The sequence below is a fragment of the Entelurus aequoreus genome, linkage group LG13, assembly GCF_033978785.1.
Source record: "Entelurus aequoreus isolate RoL-2023_Sb linkage group LG13, RoL_Eaeq_v1.1, whole genome shotgun sequence".
NCBI classification, from domain to species: domain Eukaryota; kingdom Metazoa; phylum Chordata; class Actinopteri; order Syngnathiformes; family Syngnathidae; genus Entelurus; species Entelurus aequoreus.
Window position 1 is genome coordinate 15,383,730 of NC_084743.1, and position 14,582 is coordinate 15,398,311.

General features: G+C 35.1%; 1 protein-coding gene across 1 annotated transcript in view; it reads right to left on the minus strand.

Annotated features, from left to right (window-relative positions):
- Nucleotides 1-14,582, minus strand: part of thsd7ba (thrombospondin, type I, domain containing 7Ba) — a 517,449-nt gene that overhangs the window by 366,890 nt on the left and 135,977 nt on the right. Inside the window, exon 6 of the mRNA XM_062067490.1 lies at nucleotides 11,804-11,962. Coding sequence (XP_061923474.1) covers nucleotides 11,804-11,962 — 159 coding nt within the window. The remainder of the gene's footprint in view (nucleotides 1-11,803; nucleotides 11,963-14,582) is intronic.

The window sequence follows — 14,582 nt, forward strand, 5'->3', positions numbered from 1 at the left end:
TTTATTAAATGTGCTTTTTTGTGTGCTACAGTTTGTATGTGTAAAGTTAAAGTTAAGTTAAAGTACCAATGATTGTCACACACACACTAGGTGTGGTGAAATGTGTCCTCTGCATTCGACCCATCCCCTTGTTCACCCCCTGGGATGTAAGGGGAGCAGTGGGCAGCAGCGGCGCCGCGCCCGGGAATCATTTTTGGTGATTTAACCTCCAATTCCAACCCTTGATGCTGAGTGCCAAGCAGGGAAGAATGCTGGTATGAGCTTTTAAACATAACCCGTGAACTGCTGCCAATCAAATGGTGAATAAGATACTCTTTAGGGTTCATATGTTTGTAAATCTGACTGTGATGAAGTCAGTGCCTCACCAGCCATGAACCTCACCGCACGTCACTGGAATGAACACATGTGGAGTTTTGTACTTAACAAAAAAGGGTGATATAACTGAAAACATGTTTTATATTCTAGTTTCTTCAAAATAGCCACCCTTTGCTCTGATTGCTGCTTTGCACACTCTTGGCATTCTCTCCATGAGCTTCAAGAGGTAGTGAACCTGAAGTGGTTTTCACTTCACAGGTGTCATAGTTTTGATGCCTTCAGTGACAATCTGCAATGTAAATAGTCATGAAAATAAAGAAAACGCATTGAAATGAGAAGGTGTGTCCAAACTTTTGGCCTGTACTGTATATAAATATATACATACATATATATAAAAATAAAAACAATTAAAAATAAAAATAAAAATTTAAAAAAATTAAATAAATAAATACATTTTAAAAAAAATTTATATATATATATATATATATATATATATATATATATATATATATATATATATATATATATATATATATATATATATATATATATATATATATATTTATATATTTTTTTGCCCTCTAATTATTCATGAGTCTTATTGAAATGTGTCTTATTGTTAGTCTCCTTCCGTCTGTTTTGTGTGGTGTTTTGTGGGCCTTTACTTTGCCAACATTTCAATGTATACTGTTTTTCCTCACTGGCACTCATCGAGGGCGTACGCTTCCCATGAATTTTACCATGAATTGATTACGTGGACCCCGACTTAAACAAGTTGAAAAACTTATCCGGGTGTTACCATTTAGTGGTCAATTGTACGGAATATGTACTGTACTGTGCAATCTACTGATACAAGTCTCAATCAATCAATCAATCAATCAATCAATCCCTTTCCTCTCCCTCATCTCTCCTGCTTGCTTCTTTGTCTTGTCTTGTCTTAACGTTCTTGTTGCCTCTTTTAGCACTACTCTCCAAATCTAAACATTGGAACTATTTAACTGGCCTCAATAAAATTGACAAGATCTTGGGTTTGGGGGAACCTGTTGTCGTGACCAAGTGGTTGTTGCTGGACACACCACGGACTCTTGGGAGAAGAAGGAGTCGAGTACGTGAATATATATCTACCTATTCGGAATTATGACAACAGGACATCTGCTGATTGGAGTAAGCGTTGCTCTGGTTTGTCGACAAATTGGAAGTTGCTGGCAGTCTTCAAAGTACCCAAAAGCTGCCACAAACGATTGGAGGATGCGGGCAGAACTGTGGACACTCTTGTGATTTGGATAACATCGGACTGTCCGCCCCACAGGATGAATTTGAGGACCAGTCAAAGACAATTTAGAGTGAAAAGCTCATTTTATTTTCACTCTCATACAGAACTTTCTAACTTGGATTGTTTCCTTGGTTTCGAGACTCTCACATAACAACAAATTCCCTTCTTGTCTCTCATGGACACACACCCGTTGTTGTTGACTTTGGACTATCGACTGCACGACACCAAGGCCGCGGAACAGAGACACACACACATGCAAAAAATATACGCCACACACACAAACCCCACCCCCCATCCAACGCCCTTGACGCGATTTCCTTAGGGGTGACGGACAGCTGGGCAGCGCCTGAAGAGCTACAGCCTGCCACCGTAGCCCGCACTCCCCTCCCCTCTGTTGCAAGTCTCGAGATGTATGTTGTAATATGTAGATGTATTTTTTCCCACTCCAGACTGGGCCCCCTTAGGAGCCCAATCTAGATTGTATTTTTTTACTCATCCTCCCCCATTTTTTACCTTTTTTCCCATCTTTTACGGGGCGCCTTGTGGCGACCCATCAGCGTACCTGTTCTGTAACCCTGTACACTGTTTGTTTGTCTAATCTTGAACGGCTTTGTGCCGAAAACAAAGTTCCGTTGTTCTTGTACAACGACAATAAAGACCTACCTACCTACCTACCTGTATATGTGTTGTTATAAAAATAGAAAATCCTAAATAAATCGTGTATACAGTATATATATATTTTTAAAAAAGCAACACTGTTCCCTTGGCGCTGTCACGGCCCGGGCACATGCCAATGCGCATTCCTCAATGAGCCCACGGCCGCTCCTCTCCGGCATGCGTCACTCCACCGGCTGAAATCAATCTGAAATCAGCGCACCTGTCGGTGATGATCTTCCTGGTCTTCTTAAGCCTGCACAACCTGCCATCCCTCGCCGGAATATAATCTTCTGTTGGCGTACAGTAAGCGATGATCTGATGCTTCATGCAACCTTGTTCTCTGTCTGTTTTCCCCTCCGTGTTTTCAGCGTGCATTTTCTCGTGTCGTCCCCGCAGTACCCGCCGTCGTCTTGAAAGTGAGCTGTGCTTCTCACTTTTCCCTGCTTCTCCCTATGGACTCCTCCCTGTCTCCCTCGCGCTCCCTGATTCTCGACTCCTCGCTTTCCCCACGGACCTCTCACGGATCTTGGACCCCTTTTGCCTTGCCCTCTTTGGATTTGTCTGCTTCCTCATCCATAATTCACAACAGCTAACTACACACATAGTCTAACACCACTCACTCTTGGGTTTTGTCACACACTCCTTTTCCTTAGTTTAGTTTGTATAGTTTTGTATTATTATTATTATATATATTAGCTATATATATAAAAATAATCTTAGAGCTACATGACCCCCTGGTGTCTGTTGCCGTCATCTCCCCCTGTTAAACCATAACAGCCGCGTACCTAACTGTGATTATGTCACACTTGTTTGTTTGGCCTCAATTACATTTTATGGTGTTGTGTTGGTATCAAATGTGAACAATCAGTAAGTGAAAAATAATCCCAGGATTAGAATACACACAAGTTTGATCACTTGGACAGCAGGCTTTACTGCTGTTGATATCAGGATCGGTTTCCTTCACGAGCTTCTGGGGTCTATTAAAGCCGACTGCGATGTGCCACTGGAGGAACAAACGTGCAAAACAGCAGATGCTGCGTCTTCTACTCCTTGAAAAATATTAATGACAATGTCTGGAAGACGAGCCGCCGCGGTCCCGTGGAGACCGGCGTGGGCACTGACCTGAGCAATTCGCACTTCACTCGCCTCCCCGGGGGGCTTTCATGCGCATTTACCCACGTCAGGGATGAGGTCGAGCTGCCCTTTTTCAGCAGAGCACTAACACGCCAGCAGACACGAAGCGTGACTGAACGCCGAGTCCTTCGAAAGGCTACGACACACCTGTTCACCTGCGCCCAAATGCACCGTCCTTCTGAGGACTGGAGCATGCCAGCCACACACACACACACGCACACACACACACACACATTTTACTCAACACAAGTCAACATTTTACAAGAAAAACATTTACATTTGTGCAATATTATGATAAAAGTTGGAATTTTACTCAACAACAGTCGCAATTTTACAAGAAAAGCTTAAAATTTGGGCAATTTTATGAAAAGAGTCGTAATTTTACTCAACAAAAGTCTCAATTTTATTGAATTTATTAAAACGTTCACATTTTGGCAATATAATAATAATGATCTGAATTTTATTTGAAACAAATTATGACAAAATATGACTATTTTACAAGAACAACAAAATAAATTGGCAATAATGTGATAAAAGTCAGAATTTTAAAAGACAAAGGTCACAATTTCACAAGAAAAACTTAGAATTTTGGCAGTATTAAAATAAAAATCTTGATTTTACTCAACATAAGTCAACATTATACAAGAAAAACTGAACATTTGTGCAATATTATGATAAAATTTGGAAATTCTACTCAATAACAGTCGCAATTTTACGATAAAAGCTTAAAATGTTGGCAATTTTATGAAAAGAGTCGTAATTTTACTCGACAAAAGTCACCATTTTATAAGAAAACGTTCACATTTTGGCAATATTATAATAATAATCTGAATTTTATTTGGCAAAATTATGACAAATTATGACTATTTTACACGAACAACAACAAAAATTGGCAATATTGTGATACAAGTCAGAATTTTATATGACAAAGGTCACAATTTCACAAGGAAAACTTAGAATTTTGGCAGTTTTATATTAAAAGTCGTAATTTTACTCAACGCACGTTAAAATCTTACAAGAAAAACGGAACATTCGTGCAATATTATGATAAAAGTTGGAATTTTACTCAATAACAGTCGCAAATTTACAATAAAAGCTTAAAATTTGGGCAATTTTATGAAAATAGTCGTAATTTTACTCGACAAAAGTCTCAATTTTATTAGAAAACTTTCACATTTTGGCAATATTATAATAATGATCTGAATTTTATTTGAAAAAAATTATGACAAAATATGACTATTTTACAAAAACAACAAAAAAAATTGGGAATAATGTGATAAAAGTCAGAATTTTATATGACAAAGGTCACAATTTCACAAGGAAAACTTAGAATTTTGGCAGTTTTATATTAAAAGTCGTCATTTTACTCAACGCAAGTTAAAATCTTACAAGAAAAACTGAACATTCGTGCAATATTATGATAAAAGTTGGAATTTTACTCAATAACAGTCACAATTTTACAAGAAAAGCTTAAAATGTTGGCAATTTTATGAAAAGAGTCGTAATTTTACACAACAAAAGTCACAATTTTATTAGAAAACTTTCACATTTTGGCAATATTATAATAATGATCTGAATTTTAGTTGAAAAAAGTTATGACAAAATATGACTATTTTACAAGAACAACAAAAAAAATTGGCAATAATGTGATAAAAGTCAGAACTTCATATGACAAAGGTCACAATTTCACAAGGAAAACTTAGAATTTTGGCAGTTTTATATTAAAAGTCGTAATTTTACTCAACACAAGTTAAAATCTTACAAGAAAAACGGAACATTCGTGCAATATTATGATAAAAGTTGGAATTTTACTCAATAACAGTCGCAAATTTACAATAAACGCTTAAAATTTGGGCAATTTTATGAAAAGAGTCGTAATTTTACACAACAAAAGTCACAATTTTATTAGAAAACGTTCACATTTTGGCAATATTATAATAATGATCTGAATTTTATTTGAAACAAATTATGACAAAATATGACTATTTTACAAGAACAACAAAATAAATTGGCAATAATGTGATAAAAGTCAGAATTTTAAAAGACAAAGGTCACAATTTCATAAGAAAAACTTAGAATTTTGGCAGTTTTATATTAAAAGTCGTAATTTTACTCAACGCAAGTTAAAATCTTACAAGAAAAACGGAACATTCGTGCAATATTATGATAAAAGTTGGAATTTTACTCAATAACAGTCGCAAATTTACAATAAAAGCTTAAAATTTGGGCAATTTTATGAAAATAGTCGTAATTTTACACAACAAAAGTCACAATTTTATTAGAAAACTTTCACATTTTGGCAATATTATAATAATGATCTGAATTTTATTTGAAAAAAATTAGGACAAAATATGACTATTTTACAAGAACAACAAAATAAATTGGCAATAATGTGATAAAAGTCAGAATTTTAAAAGACAAAGGTCACAATTTCACAAGAAAAACTTAGAATTTTGGCAGTTTTATATTAAAAGTCGTAATTTTACTCAACGCAAGTTAAAATCTTACAAGAAAAACTGAACATTCGTGCAATATTATGATAAAAGTTGGAATTTTACTCAATAACAGTCGCAAATTTACAATAAAAGCTTAAAATTTGGGCAATTTTATGAAAAGAGTCGTAATTTTACTCGACAAAAGTCTCAATTTTATTAGAAAACTTTCACATTTTGGCAATATTATAATAATGATCTGAATTTTAGTTGAAAAAAGTTATGACAAAATATGACTATTTTACAAGAACAACAAAAAAAATTGGCAATAATGTGATAAAAGTCTGAATTTTATATGACAAAGGTCACAATTTCACAAGGAAAACTTGGAATTTTGGCAGTTTTATATTGAAAGTCGTAATTTTACTCAACGCAAGTTAAAATCTTACAAGAAAAACTGAACATTCGTGCAATATTATGATAAAAGTTGGGATTTTACTCAATAACAGTCGCAAATTTACAATAAAAGCTTAAAATGTGGGCAATTTTATGAAAAGAGTCGTAATTTTACTCGACAAAAGTCACAATTTTAGAAGAAAATGTTCACATTTTGGCAATATTATAATAATAATCTGAACTTTATTTGGCAAAATTATGACAAATTATGACTATTATACAAGAACAACAAAAATATTGGTAATATTGTGAAAAAAGTCAGAATTTTATAAATGTCACCATTTTGCATTGAAAGGTAATAATTTTTGATTAAAAAAAAAGTAATCATTTTACGGGAAAATATTCCAATATGACAGACACCGAACGAATATGAGAAATTGTTCGCAATTTTATAAGAAAAGAGTCGACACATTGTGAGAAAAAGTTAATTTACTTGTTTTTGAATTTTTTGATTGTAATTGTTTTTTAATCTTCATTTTTTACTTCAAGTTATTACAGTATGTCTCTATATACATATTGTTTCACTAATTTTAGCCAAAGGGGGCGCATTTCAATTTCTTACACACACTTGTTATTTCATATGTTGGCCAGAGGGGAGCACTTCAATTTCTTACACACACTTGTTATTTCATATGTTGACCAGAGGGGGGATCACTTTTAGAACCGACACACAGTCAATTTGAAGAATCTCCCCTATTTGGGACCACCCTCATTTTTATAGATTTCACCACCAGGGGGTGCAAATGAGACATACTCTATTAAATGCAATGTTATTGGGACCATGATTTATGTCATCACTTGTTCACACCTCCTCATATGGAAGCTACTTTTCCTTGTTGATGTCTCAAGAAGACACACACACTTACACACTTACACACTTATCCCTCTCTTCCGACCTCTTGGGGCCGCAGAGCGGAGCCACAGGCGTGCTCGCTCTCTGGCTTCCATCAGCCGTCGTTGGTTCGCACATTGCTTCCTCTCGCTTCCTCTCAGGCTGTCACTTAGTGACCAAAGAGTATGAAATTCAAACTCTATTACCTTTCCCTCTATTCCAAGTCGGGCATCGCCGTCTCTTCGGTTAGCCAGATTACCTCGACGGTTACCGTTCAGGCGGTGGAAACACGGTGTGGCTCTCAAATGAAATCATTGGCATGCAGAGTGCCTGACAGAGTACTCCGTACCATTGGAGTCACTCAGCTTAGTCGCCGTGAGCAGCTGGTTGGTGAAATTATAACTCGGCAGTCTGTCCTGAAGCTCAGCAGTAAATATGTATATTTTTTCCCCCCACTGTGTGCTAATTTGCCACATCTTGTCCATCTGTGCAATTATCAGTGTCAATTTGAAATCATATCACTTACTTACCAGCTACGTTTCCTGTCAGATCCTTTGTTTCCAACCGTCTGCCAGACAGTTGGAAGGATGCTGCATCCTGGGTAATTTTCTGGCATTTAACGCTCACGAGACTCTCCATCAATTAGATGGACAGCACATGCTTTCTGAAGTGTACTCGCACTTCAATCACAGCATCACTTTGTCTGAGGGTACACATAGGGATGATGTTTGATAAGAAATTATCGAGTTCGAGCCCATTATCGAATCCTCTTATCGAACCGATTCCTTATCGATTCTCTTATCGAATCCAGATAGGTTGTTGTATATGGAATAAAAACACAATATTTGGTTGAACAAAAGCTCACTTTTATTTTATAAGGAAAAAATAAAATAAATAAATAAATATTGACTGTTACCCCCCTAAAAAAATAAAAAAAATAAACATTGACTGTTGTTACCCAAAGTATATTAAGTGGGATTTTTCAGAAAAAACAAATGTATACGGTAAAACAAAAACAACCTGTCTCTGTGATCACTAAAGGTGTATAAATAATAATATAGTGTTAAATAAAATCAGTCCCTTGGGCACAAAACGGAAAATAATACAGCTCTTCAAAAAGTGCACTTCTGCTGCTATTGGAACATACTAACTACACACACAGGCAGACAGCTAACAAACAATCCAAGACGTCTAATAAAGTTCCAAAGCAGTTTAATCCATTTAGGCCAGGAGTGTCCAAACTTTTTCCACTGAGGGCCGCACACTGAAAAATCAAAGCAAGCGGGGGCCATTTTGATAATTTTTATTTTAAAAACCAATACAATATATGTATAAAAAATGTACATTTAGGCCTCCACCCAGGCTTGATACCGGGGACTCCAAAGGGTTTAGGTTAAAAAAATTTTAAAAATGTGATTATTTAGTATTATTATTATTATTATTATTATTATTCAAAGTTTAAATATCTAGATCAACATTAGGTATATCTTTCAAAATAACGTTTTTTTTTTATTTTTTTAGATTGAAGTTGTATGCCCTTTTTGCCAGTTTTTTATGGAAAAAACACAAAATATGAAATTTTCTCCCCCAATAAAATGTTAAAGTGGAACATTTCAGATTATATAATAATTGGAGCTCATAACATAACTCATAACAACATTGATTTCAATGTATTATTATTTTTTGAGCAATGACACTTAAAAAAAAAAAAGTCCCACTAAAATTATCGGGGATCCAAAAGAGTCCTGCTCAGTAAAGTGTTAAAAAATAAATCTTTTTTTTTTTTTTTTAAACTGTTAACACAATAGTCTCGAGATCAACTTCAGATCTATCCGTCAATTATAACTTGTATTGTTGTTTATTATGTTCCTTGTTTGTTCATTTTAGGCCCTTCTTTAAAGAAAAAAAAAACATAGTTTTTTATATGGCAAACACAAAATATGCAACATTTTCCCCAAAAAATATCTCAAAGTGGAATATTTAATGTGACCTAATTGGAGCCTTGAATAGGTCAATAATTCATAATAACATTGTTTTTGATTCATTATTATGTTTTAAAGAAAGAAACAGCCTGCATGACAGCTTAGTGTTATTAGAGTCAACATTTTATTGTCACCTGTTTACTCTTTTATACCACTTTGTATGTTTTAAAAAATTTTTAATCGTATTTTTAGAATGTGCCGTGGGGCCGTTAAAAAATTACCTGCGGGCCGCAAATGGCCCCCGGGCCGCACTTTGGACATATCCTGATTTAGGCGCTTTATTGTTGTTAATCTTGCTTTGTCTTTTCCTATCTTTACTTTTGTCTTGCACTGGACTGTTATTTTATTTTATTTTTTTAAACTGAAATACACACAATGACAAATGTATAAGCTATGTGACTCAATTAACATACTGAAATGTAATACACAATATGTAAATATTAGCTTCAAACAAATATACAGTACTATCATCAAACAAATACTTTTAAGTTTTGAAACTATTTCGATGGTGGAAATACACGACTGGCAGCCATTTTAAGTCCTCAAAACATCCATTGAAACAGTGCACAAATATCGTTTTTCAATAAACATCTTAGTATCAAACTTAACCACTTGCCACCTTAATATTGAGTTACATAAACAAGTTAAACAGTTTACTTACAGACTTATCTTTTCCAAGGCTTGTAAGAGCTAACACAACTTGTCTACTTCTCAATTGTCCCCAAACTGACGTCGCCATCCCGGGAGTGCCCAAACTAATGACGCGTAGTATTTTCATATCGCCACAAGGTGTCAGTAAGAGTCTACAATCAAATGGGCATAACATTGCCGTCCCACAGGGCATTTCCTGTGAGAAGGGATTCGTTCCCAGGGATTCGAATAAAGAACCAACTCTTTTTCTTTACTATAGTGGCCTCGATAACGGGAACCGGTTCTCAAAAAGGGATTCGAGTCCATGGAATCGGTTCTTTTCTTATCGAACAACCGGGAGAACCGGTTTCGAACATCATCCCTAGGAATACAACTGTTTTACAGGTAGACTCTTTAGTATTCTAGCTACAAAACCCAAAACCAGTGAAGTTGGCACGTTGTGTAAATTGTAAATACAATGATTTGCTAAACCTTTTCAACCTATATTCAATTGAATAGACTCCAAAGACAAGATACTTAACGTTCGAACTGGAAAACGTTATTTTTTGCAAAAAAAAGCTGGCACATGTGGCAAAAAATACTGAGAAAGTTGAGGAATGCTCATCAAACAGTTATTTGGAACATCCCACAGGTGGACAGGATAATTGGGAACAGGTGGGCGCCATGATTGGGTATAAAAGCAGCTTCCATGAAATGCTCAGTCATTCACAAACAAGATTGGGGCGAGGATCACCACTTTGTCAACAAATGCTTGAGCAAATTGTTTAAGAACAACATTTCTCAACGAGCTAGTGCACCTGCAGTGAGCGAACTGGTCCAAAAGATGGCGCCGGAACTCAAACAATAACACACCTTGTCAGTGTATTTGCTTGTGTTTTATGAAACCTATTTGTAGTATGACCGTCGGCGAAGAAAAATCCATAAATTAGCCGCAGCATTTTATAAGCCGCAGGGATCAAAGTGTAGGAAAAAAGTAGTGGCTTATACATACTTGCCAACCTTGAGACCTCCAATATCGGGAGGTGGGGTGGGGGGGTGGGGGGGGCTTGGTCGGGGTGGGGGGGTGGGTGTGAGGGCGATGGGCGTGGTTGGGGGCGTGGTTATTTACAGCTAGAATTCACCAACTCGAGTATTTCATATATATTTCATATATATATATATATATATATATATATATATATATATATATATATATATATATATATATATATATATATATATATGAAATACTTGACTTTCAGTGAATTTTAGCTATATATATATATATATATATATATATATATATATATATATATATATATATATATATATATATATATATATATATATATATATATATATATATATATATATATATATATATATATATATATATATATATATATATATATTTATTTTATTTACATAGAAAAAAAACAAAAACTTGAATTTAGGTGTTCCGGTGGCTAACCATTAGATGGCAGTATTGTCCTGTTTAACTTCTCCGTTCATGATGAGTATATCATTTCGGCCACCGTGTTCAATGGAGAAGTCTGTTCTACAAAGTTCTGTTCTAAGTCTGTTCTAAAAACCCTAGATGTTATGACGTCATTGGGCAGGCAAGCTGTTTATATTGTGGGAAAGCGGACGTGAGAACAGGCTGTCTCCACTCAGGTCCGCATTGAGCTGGAGGGGGCGTGGCCTCCAGCTCCGGCTGAATACCGGGAGTTTGTCGGGAGAAAATCTCTGCCGGGAGGTTGTCGGGAGAGGCGCTGAATACCGGGATTCTCCCGCTAAAAACGGGAGGGTTGGCAAGTATGGGCTTATAGTTCGGAATTTACGGTAAATGCTAACAACATTACATTAGAATAGCACATACTGTACAAATATGCATTAAAACACTGCTACAGACATCACACATAGGGCGCTTTAGTAAGTATGAGTTGGTTTAGTTATATTGTAAAACTTCATTAAGTCTATCCAAAACTCAGATCAGGCAAATTTGGTGAGGATTTCAAATCATGTTTATACAGTATACACTGCACACCTCTACGTACGTACAGTCATCTGGAATCCCATTTCCCGACAATACCTTTCTTCCCATGCGGATCTTTGCACTTGTCATGTACGCAGGCACCCCAGGGTGACCAGTGGGAGAGCAGGCAGTGGTGCTGGCAGGGGATGGAGCAGTTCTTGACGGCCAGGGGAGGTTCCTGACCGGCGCACAGCCTGGCAGTCACTGGTCTGGACACTGTGCAAACAGAAGTGAAGAATTAAAGGAGCAATATGCAATAATGTCATGTCAAGTCACCATTAAATGGCCCTGAGATGTCAAAAGGCGTTAATAAATCATGTTATTTTCCAATATTTCTATAACTGATAGTGCAGCCGGGATATGCTCATTTCAAAATGAGATTTACAGCCCCGAAATATTGTTATCGTTTTCATTTTGATGCCCCGCCCTCCACCGGTTGACCAATTAGAAAGTCTGTAGGTGTGTCACATCCAGGTTGCCAGATACGCACCGCCCTCTTTGTCTAGCTACTGCCACTGGTGAAGTTACTAAACATGTCAGACCGTAGTAGATCTAAAAGGCAACCATGAATGCAATGTGGCCCTCACTGAAAACAAGTTAGTTTCTGAGTGCCAGAAAAACTGTTTCAAGTAAATCAAGCGGTAGAAAATGGATAAATGGATGGATGGATGGATTTAACAGTAAAATAAAATAAAAAATGGCAGTTCAGTTACCAGAATTTTATCGTAGAAAAACAAAAAAATTATACCTTTTTTCTTATTATCGTAGAAAAACAAAAAAATTATACCTTTTTTCTTATTTACAGTAATATGCTGTGAAAAAAAATAAAAAATAAGAAATAAATTAAATTAAATTAAAAAAGCAAATTTAATTGTGTAGTTCTGGTGACTTTTTTTTGCAATTTTTTTTTTTTTCAACAATGTACATTAAAAAATAGAAATAATAATTATGTTACGTTTATATTTATATACTGTTACGATGGGGCCCTCTGAGGGCAACCATGACTGCAATGTAAACAAGTTAGTTTCTGAGTGCCAGAAAAACCGTTTAAAGTAAATCAAGCGGTAGAAAATGGATGGATGGATGGATTTAACAGTAAAAAAAAAAAAAAATGGCAGTTTAGTTGCCAGAATTTTATCGAAAAAAACCCAAAAAAACGCTATCTTTTTTTCCCATTCACAGTAATATGCTGTGAAAAAATACAAAATAAATAAAAACTTTTAAAAAAGCACATTTTATTGTGTAGTTCTGGCGACTTTTCCAGGTTTTTTTAAACTTCAAAATCTGTATTTTTTTTAATTTTTTTTTTAACAACGTACATTAAAATATATAAATAATAATTATTTACATTTATATTTATATATTGTTACGATGGGGCCCTCTGAGGGCAACCATAACTGCAATGTGGCCCTCACTGAAAACAAGTTAGTTTCTGAGTGCCAGAAAAACAGTTTAAAGTTAATCAAGCGGTAGAAAATGGATGGATGGATGGATGGATGGATTTAACAGTAAAAAAAAAAAAAAGGCATTTCAGTTGCCAGAATTTTATCATAAAAATAAAAAAAACGCTACCTTTTTTCCCATTTACAGTTATATGCTGTGAAAAAATCCAAAATAAATAAAAACTTTTAAAAAAAAACACATTTTATTGTGTAGTTCTACCGACTTTTCCAGGTTTTTTTAAACTACAAAATCTGCATTTTTATTTTTTTAACAACGTACATTAAAATATATAAATAATAATTATTTACATTTATATTTATATACTGTTACGATGGGGCCTTCTGAGGGCAACAATAACTGCAATGTGGCCCTCACTGAAAACAAGTTAGTTTCTGTGTGCCAGAAAAACAGTTTTAAAGTAAATCAAGCGGTAGAAAATGGATGGATGGATGGATGGATGGATGGATGGATGGATGGATGGATGGATGGATGGATGGATGGATGGATTTAACAGTATAAAAATAAAAAAAATGGCATTTCAGTTGCCAGAATTTTATCATAAAAAAAAAAACTACCTTTTTTCCCATTTACAGTAATATGCTGTGAAAAAAAATATAGAAAAAAAAATTCTAATAATGCAAATTTTATTGTGTAGTTCTGGCGACTTTTCTAGTTTTGTAATTTTTAAAAAAAAACGTACATTAAAATATGTAAATAATAATTATTGACATTTATATTTATATACTGTTACAATGGATTTAACAGTAAAAAAAAAAAAAAAAAGGCATTTCAGTTGCCAGAAAAAAAAACGCTACCTTTTTTCCCATTTACAGTAATATGCTGTGAAAAAAATCCAAAATAAATAAAAACTTTTTTAAAAAGCCTTTTTTTAGATATATGCATGCTAGTTGTAGCTATTAGGCTGTTCTAGTTTTTGTTTGTATTATCTTTTTTTAAATATTTTTTAATACAATGTAGCACTTTGAGGTTGTTTGCTCAATGTAAAGTGCTTTTTTTTTTACAAATAAAATCTATTATTATTATTATTATTATTAAAAATGTATGGGCTCAACAATTTGACACAATCCCACATCATAATCAGTCCGTGTGATGAAAGTTCGGATAAATAAATAAATAAATAAATATACATCACACCAGCCTCCCTCCGCTTTCCCAGTTCCATATGCAGAGTGCTCGGAGGTCAGGGGTGAGTCTTCTGAGCGTGTGGTGCACCAGCAAGCGTGGGAAAAAAAACAAGATCAATGCAGTAAGCCGCAGCGTGTACAACGCCGCCACGGCCTCAAGCGATGTAAACCGATGCGATGGCTCCCAATGCCTCTCTCGCTCGACTAATTCGAAAAACAATTTACTGCCGTTGGATGTCTATCGCGCT